Here is an 18,388-nt window from a genome sequence, read left to right as displayed (position 1 = left end):
ATGAAATTTAAATATTGGAAGCTTTAGAAACATTATCAGTACAGTTTTTACATCTACTTAGGATAAAATATTTAATTGTCAGTTCTGTGAGATTTATTAGTCCTAAGTTAAACCTTGGTTATGCATAGATTTTTTTTCACTTAGTTGAAAATCTTTAAAATTAAAGCTTTTTCAAAATTCAACCTGATGTGTTAGCTGGCTTTAGTTCTAGTAGTTTCAAAGGTAAATTCCTGTTATTGTCTTTTTGTTCATACTGTTCTTTATGCGTTATTAAACAAGATGCTTTAAAATAATGATTTAGTAAGTTTTGTTTTTAACATTTACATAGTGAAAGTCATTGTGTATTAATGCTTTGGGCAACACATTTAACACAGTTCTCACTTAAGGAGTTTACATTTAATTGAAGAGATGAGACATACCTTAAGTAAGATAATTAAGAATATAAAACTTCTTAATAGATTTTAAAAATCAGTTTCTTGGACTTTCTAAAAATTTAAAGCATATTTTATAGTATTAAGCTTTTATAATCTTATTGCTGTTGTGGGTTTTAAACAACTTAAACATTTTCAAGAAGTTTATACAGTTTATACATAGAACCAAGCATACTAAGAGATATGGTTTTCACTTTGTGTGATGTGATATAACTGGTGGGCCCAGGCTTTAGATTTCTCTGTACTTTGGGCAAAGCATAGTGTACCTCCTAATTTGACTGGGGATTGAAGAACCTAGATGGGCCCGTATTCCAGAATTTAGTCCGTGATTTGGGCCTCTTCTATTTCATTGTTGTGTTCCTAAGCCCAAGTTGCTTCCTCAATTACATGGAAAGGTTTTTCCCTGTACATTTCTGATCTTGTTTCTAAATTGTCTTGTGAGAAGTCTGTATTGTACCCTGTGTGGCCTATTGCCAGCCTTCCTTATATGGGTAAGCCCTTAGCTCTTTGTTCCTTTGCCTTTCTGCTTTGCCTTGTGCATGTATTAAGTTCCCAGCAGCCTTAACATTCTAAACATCTTCATCATCCAGATGCTATGTTGCATGTGGTGGTTGAGGTTGTACACAGCAAGACTCCAGAGGGAGCCATCCGCGTGGTAGGTGAGTGGCATCTCCTAGGGTGTGCAAAGCCATCGTGGGAGCCCTGCCTGTCCTGCAGACGTGAACTGGGCATGCGATGCAGGAGGGCCCAGGGTACTGCTGGTCCCGGAGCTCTAGAGCATGGATCGGGAGTGTCACATGTGTCCAGTTGCTTTTGAATGCAGGAGGGGAAAAGTGCTAGTGGCTCATTCAGAGACCTCGGCACTTTCTTCAGGGAAGCTGTATTCATATTATGAATAAACTTAGAGTCATTCATATATATAGTTAGAATTGATTTGTAAGGTTTTTGAACTGATGTAACTTGGTCAAAACTGAAGTTCTTATTTTTGTTGTTGCTGAGAGACAATAAAGATAAAGCTTAAAGATAAAAGATTTGAAATAGAAGAAGTTTAAATATGAAATGGGAGGGCATTTTAAAATTGAATTAATAATTTTGAAATACATGTTAACACTTGCTGACTTCCAAAGTATTATATGTGATAATTTATTTCATTGCATACCATTTTGTAGTACCAAACATTCTAATTGTTTGAAAAAAATATTAATGTAATAGAATTATAATAGATTTTGGATAGGCCCTACAAACTTTGCTTTTTACCATTTAGTTGGAAAGTTTGAGTAAGATAGTAGATTCTTTTTTTGTTTTTAATATTTAGAATTAGGTGTTCTTTATCATTACATTAATATGAAAGATCATCCTTTTTCCTTACAAATAGTTTTCAGGTATCTTTTTCTTTTTAGAGACAAGGTCTCGCTCTGTCGCCTAGGCTGGAGTACAGTGGTGCGATCATGGCCATGGTCTTGTCTTCCTGGTCAAGTGTCCACCTCAGCCTCTTGTGTAGCGAGGGCAATAGGTGCATGCTGCCACATAAACCTAATTTTTTTTAAATGTTTTTTGTAGAGGTGGGGGTCTTGCTATGTTACTCATTCTGATCCTCAACTGCTGGGCTCAAGTGATCCTCCTGCCCCAGCCTCCTGAAGTGCTGGAATTACAGGCATGAGCCACCATGCCTAGCCCAGTTTTCAGGTGTTTTAAAACTAATATGCATTGAGATACTTTTTCACATTGCATGTGGGTTTTGGGGCATATGTTTTTGTATCTTTGGCAGTCACCTCAGGATTTTCCAAACCAGGCATTAACATTCCCTGTCACACTCCCACACCGACCTGAATGAATGGATACATGGTTGCATGAATGTTTCAGCACTTAGCCCTTCCATTTCTGCCTGCTCAGCTCCATGATCCTAGCCATTCGGGATTCTAGCCTTGACATCTTGGCACCACTTGTTTGCTGAACTCCATGAGCTGCTGGTTGGATAGGGTGGGAAGGCTGAGGATGTAGAGAGTAGAAAATCTATTTACAGGGTCCTCATTCAGTCTTACTCGTAAAACTAGAAGATGAAGGTTCAATTGTGATCTGTAGGAATTACAGATTGCTTATAGGTGGAAGGGATAGAGTTTTTCTAGAAACAGTTGAGTTTTTAGAAAGGTTTTTCTTGTGGTTCTGGAATTCTACAGTATTTACTCTTCCTGGTGAGCAAATTAAACTTTCAAATTAAATGTCTGTTAGAACTGTAATAAAATTACTTCTCTAAATAATTCATTAGTTATGGATCAGAAACTGTCTTTGGCAGGGAAGGAGGTGGGAGCAGAGGCATGGGTGGGGAAGAGAATTAAATACAGTCAGTCCTCATATTGGCAGGTTTCATAAACATTGGTTTCACAGCTGCAGATTCAACCATCTGCAGATGGAAAATGGTTAAAAAATAATAAAAATTTCAAAATGTGGTATACAACTATTTACATAGCATTATATTGTATTATGTATTACAGGTAATCTAGAGAAGATTTAAAGCATATGGGAGGATGTGTGTAGGCTACGTGCAAATACTACAGCATTTTATATCAGGGACTTGAGCATCCTCAGACTTTGTTGTCTGCAGGGGTCCTGGGTACTGAGGGGCAACTGTATTGCATGAATTTTTTGAATACTTTTGCAAAACCATAGTATTTCTTTGATGTTGATTTTTCTCCTACTGTGAACAGTTTGGAAAAAGTTCTCTTTTTTTTCCAGGTTCTTAACTGGTGATATAATAAGGTTTTTTGCTGTGAAACTTTTCTAGTGCTAATGTTTTCTTAATCTATAGATGATTGGCTTCTTGAGTATATGAATATACTATGGGATAATTAAATATATGCTAAAGCTTTCTTATAGCTGTACCATAATTTACCATAGAGCTTATTATTAGTCTTGAGCTCTAGCCGAGAGAGCTTAATGACCGTTGTAGTGCTGTGCGACAGGACCCTCACTTTGATGAAAAGGCAAAACTTGTTTTAGTTTTTTGTTGTAAATAACTTGATTCGTTTCCTAGGGCTGATGTAATATAAGTACCAAGATGCTTAAAACAACACATGTATTGTCACAGTTCTAGAGGCTTAAAAATGTGAAATCAAGGTGCCAGCAGGACTGTGGCTCCTTTTCTAGCTTCTGGTGGCTGCTGGAAATCCCAGATGCTGTTTGGCTTGTAGATGGATTACTCCAGTCTTTGCCTCCATCTTTACATGAGCTTCTCCCTGTCTTTCTCTGTGTCTCTTCCCCCAACAATGATAGCAGTCATTGGGTTAGCACCCAAGCCCATCCTACTCCTGAATGGGCTTGTCTTAACTAAGTATGTCTGCAGTGATACTGTTTCCAAATAAGGTCACACTCTGAAGTCCTGGGAATTAGGGGCTTCAACATATTTCATTTGTGGGATACAATTTAACCCATAACAACTTGTGTGCTTGTCCAGAGAATGAATTGTAAGGCATTGCCATGGGTGTGTGTGTGTGTGTGTGTGTGTGTGTTTATGTGTATGTGTATTTTTTTTTGAGATCGGGTCTCGCTGTATTGCCAGGCTGGAGTGCAGTGGCGTGATCTTGGTTCACTGCAACCTCTGACTCCCAGGTTTGGGGGATTCTCCTGTCTCAGCCTTCTGAGTAGCGGGGATTACAGGCATGCGCCACCATGCCCAGCTAATTTTTGTGTTTTTAGTAGAGATGGGGTTTCACTGTTGGCCGGGAGGGTTTCGATCTCCTGACCTCATGATCCACCCACCTCGGCCTCCTAAAGTGCTGGTATTACAGGCATGAGCCACCCCGCCTAGCCGGTGTATATATTTTTTATTTATTTTGAGATGGAGTCTCGTTCTGCCTCCAGGCTGGAGTGCAATGGCATGATCTTGGCTCACTGCAGCCTCCGCCTCCTGGGTTCAGGCGATTCTCCTGCCTCAGCCTCCCGAGTAGAGTAGCTGGGACTACAGGTGTGCACCACCACACCCAGCTAATTCTTTTTGTATTTTTAGTAGAGATGGGGTTTTATCATGTTGGCCTGGATGGTCTTGATTTCTTGACTTTGTAATCTGCCCACCTCAGCCTCCCAAAGTGCTGGGATTACAGGCATGAGCTATCGCACCCGGCCTTTTATATTTTAAATCATACTTCTTAGTTTTAAACAATACTTAACCTTAGTTATTTACCTTCATTTTGAATCTTAACTTCAATTTAGCCAAATCCAGGTGATACAAAATCCAGGTAACTGAAGTTTATATATGTAACATAGTTCATCTTAAGCCATGATAAGGGTTTTTAAAGCAGATTCCTGGGCGTACACACATATATGGATGGTCCCCAATGTTACAACAGTTTGATTTATGCTTTTTCGACTTTATGATGGTACAAAAGGGATCTACATTCAGTAGATACCATACTTTGAGTTTTGATCTTTTCTTAGGACAGTAATCTGTGGTACCATTCTGTCACGGAGCCAGGCAGTGACCTCGAGCCACAGCTCCCAGGCAGCCACATGGTCACAAGGCACTCTGATACCAGGGTCCTGAGTAGCCAGCATTTTTTGGATATTGTGTTTCTGCACTTCATTGTGTATACAAAGTGCCCATTTTCAACTTTGTGATATTTTCACTTGATGGTGGGTTTACCAGGTGAAGCGCTGTTGTGAGCTGAGCATCTGTATACATGCATTCATCTGCGTGTATACGTGAAGGAACTATTGAAACTGCTCTAAAAGCTTTCAGTACTTTTGCTTTAATCTGCAGAATGTTTTGATGACAAATGTTTCTCCTCCTAGTGTAGATTTTTTTAATAGTGAAGTTTATATGGAATTAATAAATTCATTAATAACCTAGTTGGGTCATGATCTTTTGGCAAAAATGAGCCATAGTTATAAGGTAGTAGCATGTTCCTCTGTGGTTTAGAAGTTGATTTTGAGAGCAGTTGTAAAGCAGATTGTTTCATAATTAATTTTTCCTCCATGGATTAAGAGAACTATATTTTTAAAACAAAATAATTTTGTTATGCTTACAAGTATGTGATGTGTAATATAATAATGCTCTTCTTCATAAAACTTGTCTTCCTAAAACTGGTCTTTCTGTCCATAGCAGGAATATTGATAAAATCTGTCAAAAAACATTCATGGATACATATTAGTTGCTCAGATTTAAGTTATGTTAGCTATGTGAATTCTTGGGAAAGGAAGACTGTATTAGAATAATGATTGTTTCTCATTTGCTTTACATTTACATTTTTCAGTTTCTTTCATGACAGTTACTCTTAGGCACTTTCGCATGAGTGTTTAGAATCTGGAGAGAATCTGTCATGGCCACAGCCTCTGTAATTGTAAATGTGTTTAAATATCACATCAGAGTATTGATTTCCAAATGTATATTCTTTTAAAAAGATATAAATCCATTATTAAAACATTTAAAAATCAGAAATTACAACTGGTGTGAATCTAATTAAGAAATACAAAAGTACATAGTACTTTTGTATATTTGATAATACCAGGAAAACGTCAAGAAAGTTGTTAGGAAATTTTTAAGTTTCTGCCTCTTGGAAAAAATGCTGTCTGAAATTAGAACTTGGTATTTATTTTTTCAGACATCTCTTTATAATCATTAATTTCTATTAATAACATGGAATGTATAGCTCTCTAGAAGGCAATAAAATTTGTATCGCATGTGTCTTGTCTACTGTCAACTAGTCAAGGCCTCTACTTGGTATAAAAATGTAAACAAACATATAAGACATGCATAATGCATTCTGTATTTTTTTTTTTTTTTTGAGATGGAGTCTCACACTGTCACCCAGGCTGGAGTGCAGTGGCACAATCTCGGCTCACTGCAACCTCTGCCTCCAGGTTCAAGTGATTCTCCTGCCTCAACCTCCCAAGTAGCTGGGATTACAGGCACCTGCCACCATACCCAGCTAATTTTTTGTATTTTTAGTAGAGATGGGGTTTCACTATGTTGGCCAGGCTGGTCTCAAACTCCTGATTTTGTGATCTGCCCGCCTCAGCCTCCCAAAGGGCTGGGATTACAGGCGTGAGCCACCTCGCCCTGCCTGTACACATATTAGAAGTGAAGCCATCCTTCAAGAGCATCTTGTTCGGTAATGTCTAACCCAGACTTTGGTCACCATGCTTCAGTAGTTACTAATCTTTGCCATCCATCCCTACTTTCTTAACTCCTAGATATAATTTGATCTGAAGAATACGAATCTAGTTCAATTCTTGAGGAAACTCATGCCTAGGAAATTAATTTACTTAAGATTATACGGGCTGGGCATGGTGGCTTATGTCTGTAATCCCAGCACTTTGGGAGGCCAAGGTGGGTGGATTGCTTGAGGTCAGGAGTTCGAGACCAGCCTGGCCAACGTGGTGAAACTCCATTTCTACTAAACATACAAAAATTACCTGGGCGTGGTGGCATGTGCCTGTAATCCCAGCTACTTGGGAGGCTGAGGCGGGAGAATCACTTGAACCCAGGAGGCAGGGCTTGTCATGAGCCGAGATCGCACCACTGTACTCCAGCCTGGACAACAGAGCGAGACTCCATCTAAAAAAAAATATATACAACTGGGTTTGGTTTGTGCCTGTAATCCCAGCTACTTAGGAGACTGAGGAAGGAGGATTGCTTCAGCCCGGGAGTTTTAAGACCAGCTTCGGTGACATATTGAGACCCTGTTTCTTAAAAAAGAAAAAGATAAAAAAGTGCAATTAATAATTTTGAACTACATTCCAGATTCCTTGTTTGAGTTGAGTGCTTTTTCTGGTACTCCACAGGTATTTCACACAATGTTGCTCTCTAGAACGGAAGGCTTAGTTTTGGGAAATTGCCATTTTTAACCCATAAAGCCCACAAATTAATTATAATTTAGCCTAATAGCATAAGTATTGAGTTAACCAATGGAATCAGGCTTTGACTTTGATGTTGACCTTAACACTTAACTACCTGGAGACTTTGACAAGTGACATAAATGTCTGTCTCTGTGTTTGCTTATTTATATCCACAGAGATAAAGCTACCTCCAGATCATAGGGTCATTTGTACGATTAAATGAGATAAGGTGAAGCATTTGAATGTTCTCGATAAATGTTAGCTGCTTTTATTATTACTAGCATTATTTTTAGTTTTCATTATTATTATTAATATATACCTAAGGACAGAAAGAAATTTGACCAAGAATGGAGTAAAAGTAGGCTGTGAAGGTTAGGACTAAGTGAAAATAAGAAAATGAAAGTGTGATATTTTGTGCCAACATCACTTTATATCCAAGGGCATGGATAAGGATGATTCAGAATTTTTTACAACATTGGTGTTAAAATACATAGAGAACCACACACACACACACCCCACCCCCATCCATGGACATCAAAATGAGGTATAGGTTAGGAAGTTACCCTGGAAGTCAGAATTAAGATAGTTATTTTCATTAGCAAATGTTTATGTTAGAAACACAAGTGGTTGAAGGCACCGTCTTTCACTTTGATGTCCGTTGAGTTTAGCACAGGATGGAAAATTGCTTTTTTTACTGATGACTACTTTAATGCTTGGTTCATTCATGTGAAATAATCTTTCTTTTCTCTTTAATAGTTGTTTTCAAGTTGAAAATGTATTAAGATAATTTATGAAGCAATGATATATGGAAGGGGAGATGGGAAATTGTTTATAAAAGGGAAAGTATTTATAAATGGGAGAGGTATATTAAAGGTATTTACATTTAGGGAAAGAAGAAAGAAATGGTATTAATATATTTAAAAAAAAATTTCCCCCTTTGAAAGTTTGCCATGTTAGGAATCCTGGGGTTGGAGTGATGAATCGTGGCATTGCTCTGTGGTTCATGCTGCTGGGAGCTGCCCCTCACCCTTCCTAACCCCGCCCCCCACAAACACAAGTTTGCTTATGCTCACACAAGTTTGCTTTGCTTAAAATATCAAGGAGACCTTTTCTCTTTCCCTCTCTTTCTAGAAGGCCAACAATGAGGCCAATCAGAGTGATACAAGTGTCTCCTTGTCAGAACCCAAGAGCAAAAGCAGCCTTCACTTACTGTCCCATGAAACAAAAATTGGATCTTTTCTAAGCAACAAAACTTTAGATGGCAAAGACAAAGCCGGCCTTTGTCCAGATGAAGATGATATGGAAGGAGATTCTTTCTTTGATGATCCCATTCCTAAGCCAGAGAAAACTTATGGTTTGTGAGTAAACGGTTTTTGAACTATAAGACTAGGGGTTTAAAAACAAGATAAATGCTTTCATTTTATAGTTAAAAAATAATGAACTATGGATGGTTTATAATTATTGGATCCATAAATCTGATTATGTGTTGTTAATGCCTTTCATGTTATAAAACAATCCCAGGTTTTATAAAAACCTAGACATGATTTATTCTTACCTGTTAGATTGAGTGTCTGCCACATGCCAGGGACTGTTCCAGGGTGGGTTGTAGCAATGATGGAAGAGGGAAGACACCTGCCCTCAGGAAGCTTATGCTCTGGTGATGGAGTCAGACAGGCAGTGAGAGTTACGCTGCAGTATGTGGGGTGACGAGAGCAGAGCAGTGATGGGAGCCCAAGTGTGTGGTCAGGGCAGGTGTGTGTCAACTGTCCAAATTGGAGGAGGCCTCACTTGGAGGTGCCCTGTGAGCAAAGAGCTAGAGGAGTTAAGGGAGTTGCCATGGGTTGATAGAGCTCTAGGGAGAGGAAACAACAGACAGCAGGGAGGTGAGTATGGGTGTAGCAGAGAGAGCGAGACCGGGATCGGATGAGGTGGACTCAGAGATGAGGGGCTGGACGGCTTTCCTTTGAGACTGGAAACCCTGGGAATCTTGATCCAGCATACATTACAGAACCTGAGGTTGCTAGGCAAGGTTGGACTTGGGGTTTCCAGGTAGGAGGCCATAAATGATTATTCAGGTGAGAAATGATAGAAGCAGTGGGAGAAATAGGTGGGTTTTGGAAGTATTTTGAGTTTAGATGGGAAAGGATTTGCCAGTAAGTGCTAGAGAAAAAAGTAATAGCCAGAGTGACACCATGGTTTTTAGCCTGCATAACTCGAAGGTTGGAAACACTTTAAAGAGTGGAAAGAGCAAGAGCAGATGCACAGACAGGTGGCATGACAGCCTGGCACTCCCTGTCGCTGTGCTGAGTTAGAGAAGATTGCTGGTGGAAATCCAAAGAAGGCTATTGGGTATATGAATTGGGATTGATGGAGAGATCTAGGCTGGAGATGTAAATTAGGAGTCATCTGTTTGTAGATAATGTGGGGTGTGGGAGACTACAGAGGATCACCAAGGAAGCAGGTCCTGTGCACCTTGAGGCCAGAGGACACGGAACCAGGAAAGTGGTATCTTTGGAGGAGGCAGTAGGGAAGAGTAGCTGTATGAAGCCATTGGATTTAGCCATCTGGAGGTAAGTGATGACCTTGATACAGTTAGTTTTGTTGGAATGAATGTGCAAGGCAGGTTAAAAAATTAGAGTGCCTTCAAGACAGAGAGGAAAGGATTGTAGATAGCAAATAGTTTTCTGATGAGTTGTAAAAGTAAGCAGAGGACCAGGGTGGTGGCTGGAGGGGCAGGATGTAGGTTTGAAAACGTGTTTAAGTGGGAGAAATAACAGTGTGTATGCTGACGAGAGCTGTTCAGCTTTAAAGGTGGAAGAATTAATGATGTAAGGGAGTAAGAGAAGAACTCATGGAGGGCTGTGCAGCAATGAAATCCCATGTAGGGGCTTGTATTTGCTAGAAAAGTAGAGTGTGTGGGTCCCGTTGCAGGCAGTGGGTGGATATGATGGTAGCACCTGTGCAGGCTCTCATCTGAGTTCCTGGTTGAGTGAAGATGGAGGATGGAGGTTAGAGATTGGAGGAGAGTGGAGAAAGTGTGAAATCATTCTGTAAGAAAGTAACGCAAGAAGAGACTGGAAACCTTCAGGGTTATTGGGCAGAATTAAAGGTCCTCTTGAGGTTAGAAGTCATGACTTTAAGGGGAGTTCATCAGCATGGCGGTTTGCGGCTTCTGTAAGTGATATTTAATCGGAGAGGTGGCACTTATTTGCTAGTAAGCTCCTGTATTGTCCCTTGGCTGCATGTCTGGGTGATGGAAAAGGGCTTTTGAAAAAAATCACAGTGAAGAGGATTCTAAAGAGAGGTGAGCTGATTTCTTACACACTGGCTGTGTTGATTGTGGTTGATCTGTAGTTTGGTATAGTTTTGGTAAACCATAAAGTTTGGTATACTTGATATATCCTTGGTATACTTTATGGTTTTAAATCTGTAAAGTGTGTATTCTTGATTTCCAGCCACTGTGCATATAAAATATCTTTAAGTTGCTTTTGTTTTAGTGGCAGAATAAAAGTGTTTAGTGGCAGAACATCAGAGCACTGTTTAACTGTCACTTGTTTCCTGCTAGGAGGAATGAACCAAGGAAGCAAGCAGGAAGCCTGGCCTCGCTGTCGGATGCACCCCCGTTAAAAAGTGGACTCAGCTCCCTGGCGGGAGTCCCTTCCTTAAAAGACTCCGAGAGTAAGTGCCCAAAGATGTGGGCGTGGTTTCTCAGGATATTTTTTCTCTAATTAAGCACCGTATGATTAGTGTTGATTTTTTTTCCGGGAAAATCACTAAAATAACCTATAATTTTATCATTCAGAGGTATTTCTTGTTAATATTTGTTGTATTTTGTTTTTAATGTGGTCATATTTTATATGTTGTTTTGTATTCGGCTTCTTCCTATACCTTCACTATACCATCGGAATACTTTTGGGAAGTTGAGTTTTTAGCTGATTTTTAGTGTCTATAGAAATATAATTTTTAAATTATCTCTCCTTTTTTGGACATTAACAGTGACTTGAGTTGGATTTACTTTAAATTAATTTAAAAAAATTTGTTCGGTGATATGGTATCATAAAATGTTAAATAAAAAATTATTCTGCATATCATTTTCAAGCAGAATGATCTGACATGTCAGCTTAAAGGCAGCAGAGATAAAGAGCATTGGTTAGACATGGAATAGTCTAGCTCCTGTACCAATCACTTTCCCACCTCTCTCCACACACAGTGATAGCAATTTAAAAAGCATAGCCCTGAACATGTTGGATGGGCAGAGGTCCCTTGTAAACCATATGATAGTAAATGTTAGATTTATTTAGCATAGTGTTTCAGAGCTTGTGTACCTCTTTTGAGAAAGTTTCCTAACGTGGAGTCACTAAGAATTTGCACTATGAGTTTTGCATAATTGTCCAGTACTTCCGAATCTTTTTGTAGTACTTGATATACTGTGGGACTTTCTGGGGTACATAAGAGAGCTGGCCTGTTGATTCTCTTAAACATCTGATAAACCAGCCCTGTATTTATAGAGTCCGCATCCCTTCCCATTTACTCCTTTTCCGTAGTTACTGTCATCTTTAAGAAAGAAATACAGGAAGGACATCATGAACATGTCATTCTGACACTGATTAGAGAATGACGATTTAGAGGACCTTGAGAATGAAGGACTAACCAATGAGGATGTCACTTTAGTATATGAAATAGCAGTTGAATTGAAGAAAAATTTAGAAGTTCAAAGGGAAAATAAAATTGATGAAAATAACTAACTGTAGTCTATGAATTCATACCCAATGGGGCTTCTTACGGAAAGTGATGTCTTATAATTAGGCAAAAACATTTTTTTGGTGATTGTGTTCCAATAAAGTAGTATTGTTTATGGTTTAAAAAGGGTTGTGGCCGGGCATGGTGGCTCATGCTTGTAATCCCAGCACTTTGGGAGGCCGAGACGGATGGATCACGAAGTCAGGAGTTTGAGACCAGCCTGGCCAACATAGTCTCTACTAAAAATACAAAAATTAGCCAGGTGTGGTGACACACGGCTGTAGTCCCAGCTACTCGAGAGGCTGAGGTGGAAAAATTGCTTGAACCCGGGAGGCGGAGGTTGCAGTGAGCTGAGACCGCACCATTGCACTCCAGCCTGGGTGACAGAGCAAGAGTCCGTCTCAAAAAAGAGGAGTTGTAATGCATAATTTAAGCATTCATTAATCATAGTTTATTTTTTCCTTAGTTTTAGGTAATTATGCTCCTGTCATAAAGAAGCACCATATTGAACAACAACAAAAATTAATGTGGTTTGGAGACTGTTGTATTCTAAAAGTCACTCTAATAATATTTTCTCCTGTTCACAGGTAAAAGGGGGAATATAGTTTTGAAAGATCTAATCAGTGATAAAATTGGATCCCTTGGATTAGGTAACTAGATTTCCAGTTTTTCTGTGTTGATTGTTTTAAAGTGATTATTTTTAAGGTAAAGTTGTAAAAGAAGTGACTCAGTCTGCCTCCACTGAGCACCTTCCTGTTGCTGTTCATTCAGCAGGTGTTTGGGTGCCTTTCATATGTTCAGGATTACACCCTATGCCAGAGATGACCCCAGCAACAGCCATCATGTCCTTGTGAACCTCTGTCTTCATGGAGTTTAAATTCTGGTCAGGAATATGGACATTGAACAGGCATCTACAGATATTTTGAGTGTAAAAGGGTCGGTATATATGGGTATAGAAATGGCAAGTAGGTTACCTTGGCCCAGTCTTGGCATTCAGGGAAGACCTCTTAGAGGAAGTGACGTCTGTGCAGAGGCCTGTTGGTTAAGTAGATGTATAAGAGAGAAGGGAAGATACTTCTGTTCAATTTCAGACTGAGAAAAACTTGTGCAGAGGCAGAGCCATTTGCTAGATGCCGGTAGTACATGGTCCAGGCCTCAGAGAATTCAGTCTAATGGGGAAACAGACTTACTGAAAGAAAAATTGTGAGATGTGTTCAGTTCTGTTCAATGGAGCAGAAGTTGGTGAGACTGCCATGTAAGTACATTCGTTCTTATGGAGGTAAGAGTGTCAGTGTGAACATTACCAAGCCCTGGGCCATATGTTGAACAGTTCTCAAACAGTGCTCTGTTCTGTTGCAAGACTGTAGCAGGGTGACAGGCATACTTTTGGCAAACTCAGGTACTGACCTGAAGGAAACGGTGTAGCCAGGTTCTCAGTGGCCACTTCCTGTGCTCTCTGTGGATGTGGTGGGATCGCTTCCTGGTCTGTAATCACTTAGACATGGAAGCATTGGAACACAGCTACCCAAGCAGGTTGGGGAAAAAAGAAAGCTGTGTCCCCGTGTGCTTTTAGAACCCAGGCCTGTCTGAGGGGCAGCACCGAGAATGCCCTTCCCTCTTCACAAGAGACATTCTGGATAGTACAAAGAACTTGGGCTTGGAGTTGGATAGAAGTAACATCTCAGATGTGGCACTGATTGATGGGGTAGCATAGGGAGATAAACTAAACTGCTATTTCCTCATCTGTTAAGTGGAACTAATAACATCTGCCTAGTTTTAAAGAGCAAATAGTATTTAAATACCTTTTCATATGTAAATTAAAGTACAGTGCCTGGCATGGTAGGTGCCTAGTAAATGTTAGTTTCCTTTTTATGTTACTTTGTTCCCCCATTTGCAGAAGAATAAATGTCCCCTGAGCTGCCTGGATTCTTGTTCCACACAGTGCCCTGGAGTCCTGGTTACAGCTGACTTGCTGGTTATGCCACCCTGTGCTCTGTGTGTCCTGGTTGCTGGCTGGCCAGCTAGGTAGGCCTGCCCCCTCTCCTTCCCTTGTGCTTTTCCTGTCAGCGGGAGTTCTGGTTGCCATTAGATGTTCTTTTCCACTTGACCTCAATGGCTAACTGCCACCAGAGACTTTACTCCCAACCTCTGCACTGTGATGGCTGCACTGTCCCCTTCATGTTCTGTTTTTTTCACTTTTGTGATGTTTTACTTCGTTGCCAAACCTTTGAGCATTTCACTCTGACTGCTCTGTTCTCTTACCAAAGTGAGGGTTTTCCCACCAGCTTCTGAGGCGGAGCTGCTGAGAATCCTTATCCTTAGGAGGGAAGGTGATCGCTCTTGCTGCAGAGTTGCTGGGTACAGGCAGGAAGGTGCTGTGCTCCTTCACTTCACTTTTTCTTGGTACTTAGGTATACCTTGGTTTGGAATTTGAGTAGTTATGCAGGTGAGAACTACCAGTTTACTAGCTGAATGTTTGTCATTTAGCTAGGCATTAGGATTCAGTAGAAGTAAAGTTTTATTTTGTTTTGTCGAATGTTTAATTATTATTGCAACAATGTTGTTTTCTGTTTGGGTTTTTTACGTTTTAAATATACAGTCCTCTAGGTGTTTTGAGTAATATATAGACAGGATGTTAGTAGACTACCCTAGGATAATAATGATGTTAGTGATAAATGCCTGGCACTGTACCAAGGAATTATTTTATTTAATTCATATCCTATGAGGTAGGTTTTATTATTATCTCCATTTCTACAGATGAAGAACCTAGGTTAAATAACTTGCCCAAGGTCATGTTGCTTTTAGAGTCCTGATGCATCACCACGGAGCCCTTACCACTGTGTTTTACTGTCTGTATGCTACTTAGACAGGATTTAAATAATCATTTCAATGGGAAAATACTTTCTGAGTTCCAAAGAAATCATCTACAAATAAAGCTTTAGAGCACAATCTGTTTTAGTTTGGCAGACAAATATTAATTAAAGATGCCCAAATGGAGTGTTTATAAATAGGTACTTTGCAGCCAAGCACGGTGGCTCATGCCTGTGATCCCAGCACTTTGGGAGGCCAAGGCAGGCGGATCATGAAGTCAGGAGATCTAGACCATCCTGGCTAACACGGTGAAACCTGTCTCTACTAAAAATACAAAAAAATTAGCCGGGTATGGTGGCACGAGCCTGTAATCCTGGCTACTCGGGAGGCTGAGGTAGGAGAGTCACTTGAGCTCAGGAAGATCACGCTACTGCCCTCCAGCCTGAGTGACTGAGCAAGGCTCCGTCTCAAAAATAAATAGGTACTTTGCATATTTGAAGCAAGAGTTGATAAGCCTTTTCTGTAAAGGGCCAAATAGTCTATATTTTGGGCTTTGCAGATGACATGTACTGTATCTCACATAATCTTTGTTTTTTTAACAATCTTTAAAAATGTAGAAGCCATTCTTAGTTCACAGGCTGAACAAAAGCAGGTCATCAGTCAGAGGCAAGAATGAAAGTAAGGAAAGCAAAAGGCTGTAGGGAAGTCTGGGCCAAAGATGACTGGGGTAAGGGCAGATAAGGCAGAGGGTATGGGATGGGGAGGAGAGACTGTCAAAAAATGAAGAAAACAAGAATCCTTGGCCTGAGGGCCAAAATTTGCTGACCCTTAAAGTAATGTCGTACAGATTGAGTATCCCTTGACGCAAATGCTTGGGACCAGTAGTGTTTCAGAGTCTGGATTTTTTTGGATTTTGAAATGTTTGCATTATTCTTACCAGATGAGCACCCCAAATCCAAAAATCTGAAAATCCAGAGTGCTCCAATGAACAGTTTCTTTGAGCATCATGTTGGCACTGAAAAAGTTTTGGATTTCGTTCAAGTTTGGATTTCAAATTTTTGAATTTGGGATGCTCAACCTATATATATTCTGTTAATTGTTTGGACACCGGCTTAAACTATTGTAATACTATACAATATGTAAGAAGTCAGAATCTAATGTGTTATATCACATTATTCAGCAAACTTCTTGTGTTTTTTATTGGCTACAAATGCTGGAAGGTGGGGAATACAGTTAGCTTCCTCTAAATCCACATTGCAGCCATAGCTGTCCTCACTGTCTTAGCTCGATTTCCATCTCTGCTCTCCTCACTGGCGTTCACACATAGTAACACCATGATGGGTCCTTGGAGGCTGACGTTTTAGTAGCTGCCACTGCTGGTTTTATGTAGCACTTACAAACCAGCCACCTACATGATGGTTTGTTTAATCGGATTTCCACCTCTCCTTCTCGGCCCTGACAGTTCCTGCTTTCTGTCAAGCACTTGCAGCCCTTTAAGCTGTGAGGCTACAGTGGAGACAGGCTCTTTATTCTCGAGAGGAGAGGAACCTGGGAACGACTCCGACTGCTTATGGTCAGGGATTTCCAATTCATTATGGGCAAGGTTTAGGTGTACCAATAACAAGGATTCATGTTTTCTTCATTTGCTGATATTCTCCCCACCCAGTATCATCCACCTGTCTGTCTTATCTGTAGGACACCTGCCTTGACCCAAGCCCTCACCCCTGTTATGTCTGGCCTGGACTTTCTGACAACCTTCTGCTTTCCTTACTTTCATTCTTGCCTCCTCTAAACACATTTCTGGCAGTGGTGAGATCATCTCTGGGAAAGCAGAAGTGAGATAGTGCTTCCCTGGACTTTTGCACCCTTGTCTTCCCCCAGCCCGCCCCAGACGAGCTTCCCTCTGTATTCAGGCTAAGATCCTTACTGCCACCAACCAAGCCCTAACGATCTGACTTCTGCCAGCTCCTCTGATGGCCACTCCTTTTTTCTCCCTCCACCCATTCGGTCCCCCAAATTCATTGTTTTATGGTTGTATGGTGTCCTTGCTGGTGGTTTTATTTATTTATTTATTTTTTGAGATGGTATTTTTAAAATTTAAAAACTAAAAATTACAAAAATAAAAAAATTAATTTTTGGGGAGTCTTACAGTGTTGCCCAGGCTGGTCTCAAACTCTTGCTTGCAAGTGATCCCCCTGCCTTGGCCTCCCAAGTAGCTGGATTACAGACGTGTGTCACTGCTCTGGGCTGCACTGGTGGGTTTTCAAACCACCACACCCTCCTGACCTCAGGGCTTTTCACATGTTTCCTCTTCTTGGAACACACTATCCCCAACCTAGGTTTCCTCTCAGTTGCTACCTTGGAGTTGTTCCCAATTGCACTAGCAGTATTTAGTTAGTTCCACTGTTTCTCTTCACTAGAGTATTTGCTCCTTGAGATCAGAGAGATCATCTTGGTAATTGCTATACCTCTAGGAGACCTAGTCATCACTCACCTGCTTGATAAATTAATCACAGGATTTGCCTTGTCTAACTGTCTGGACAGAACTTGAATCCCCTCAGCAGTCTGACCGATTTAGGGACAGTCCAGCCTTATTTAAGGGAGAATTCAGAGTCTTTGAACAGCTTTCTGTCATGCCAGGTCTTCTCTTCATGATCTGCGTCTTCTGCATGTGTTGGTACATAATCCTTGTCTTTCATAGGCCATCCATTCACATTTTAGGTCGACTCTCATGTGCCTCCAAGTCTGTTTTGAGACTGACAGCCCTTTTTCCTTATCTAGCCCTCAGGAGTCCTGGGAGGGAAGGGCTGCTGATTTGCAAATTTGTCATTTATAGCCTTAAGTTGATCTGAAGGTGCCCACTCTGTCAGAGGTTCATGAGGTACACTTTGAGAAACTGGTAACACTGCCTCACTAATCGCCATCCCTCCTTCATTGAGTTGCCATTTATTAAGATCTTACTGTGGACTAAGGTCTCTGTTAGGCACATCATGTAACTGAATCCTTGTGTTAACTCGGATTGGTGTGGGTTTGGCCATTTGTCAGAGCAGAGGACATGGCCGAGAAAGGGCGCCTCATGTTCCCAGGTCGCAGAGATGTTTAGTGGCAGGTCCGAGGCCGGAGCCTAGCTCTGTCTGACTGACGGTGTCGTTACTTGCTGTACTCCGTGGCTTCTTTGCACTTCGTGAGCATTTTTAACGTTTATAACAAAACAGTTTGCATGTTGAAACTCTCAGTAGTTCCTCCAGTACGTAGAGGGGGTTGATGATGACTTGCTATATGCTATTAAGTCAAGGGACCTTATTAACGGTGAATGTGTCCCATGTTAATCACCTTAGAGTACCTGGAATAAAGGTGAGGTGTTACCCACATTTTATAGTCACTTGTAACAGTTTATTATTTCTTAGATATTTCATTTTATCATTTGCCTTCATATCATATCTGGTAAAAATGTTATTTCTGATCTTTGGAACTTTTTTAATGTTGCAATATAATTAACTTTTTAAGGCAATGTGTGTTCAATTGTAAATAAGTCGTGGCATGTGTTAGATGTAACATGTTTTCTTAAACTTACC

The 18,388-nt window shown here is 40.4% G+C and overlaps 1 protein-coding gene across 4 annotated transcripts in view; it reads left to right on the top strand.

Moving 5' to 3' along the window:
* Positions 1-18,388, top strand: part of CEP43 (centrosomal protein 43) — a 41,188-nt gene that overhangs the window by 15,632 nt on the left and 7,168 nt on the right. For 2 of the 4 annotated variants that reach the window (XM_012471045.2, XM_012471042.2), the window contains 3 exons: positions 8,394-8,620; positions 10,828-10,940; positions 12,590-12,652. In XM_012471045.2, coding sequence (XP_012326468.1) covers positions 8,394-8,620; positions 10,828-10,940; positions 12,590-12,652 — 403 coding nt within the window. Of the gene's footprint in view, positions 1-8,393; positions 8,621-10,827; positions 10,941-12,589; positions 12,653-12,773; positions 18,384-18,388 lie in introns of those variants that run through there. The other 2 variants (XM_012471046.3, XM_012471043.2) reach the window with 2 other exon arrangements.

This window comes from Aotus nancymaae, unplaced genomic scaffold (genome assembly GCF_030222135.1).
Source record: "Aotus nancymaae isolate 86718 unplaced genomic scaffold, 86718_ANA_hifiasm-v0.15.2.pri h1tg000040l, whole genome shotgun sequence".
In the NCBI taxonomy this organism is placed as follows: Eukaryota; Metazoa; Chordata; class Mammalia; order Primates; family Aotidae; genus Aotus; species Aotus nancymaae.
Note: the sequence above shows the minus strand (reverse complement) of the source record. Positions and strands in the feature narration are given on the sequence as shown.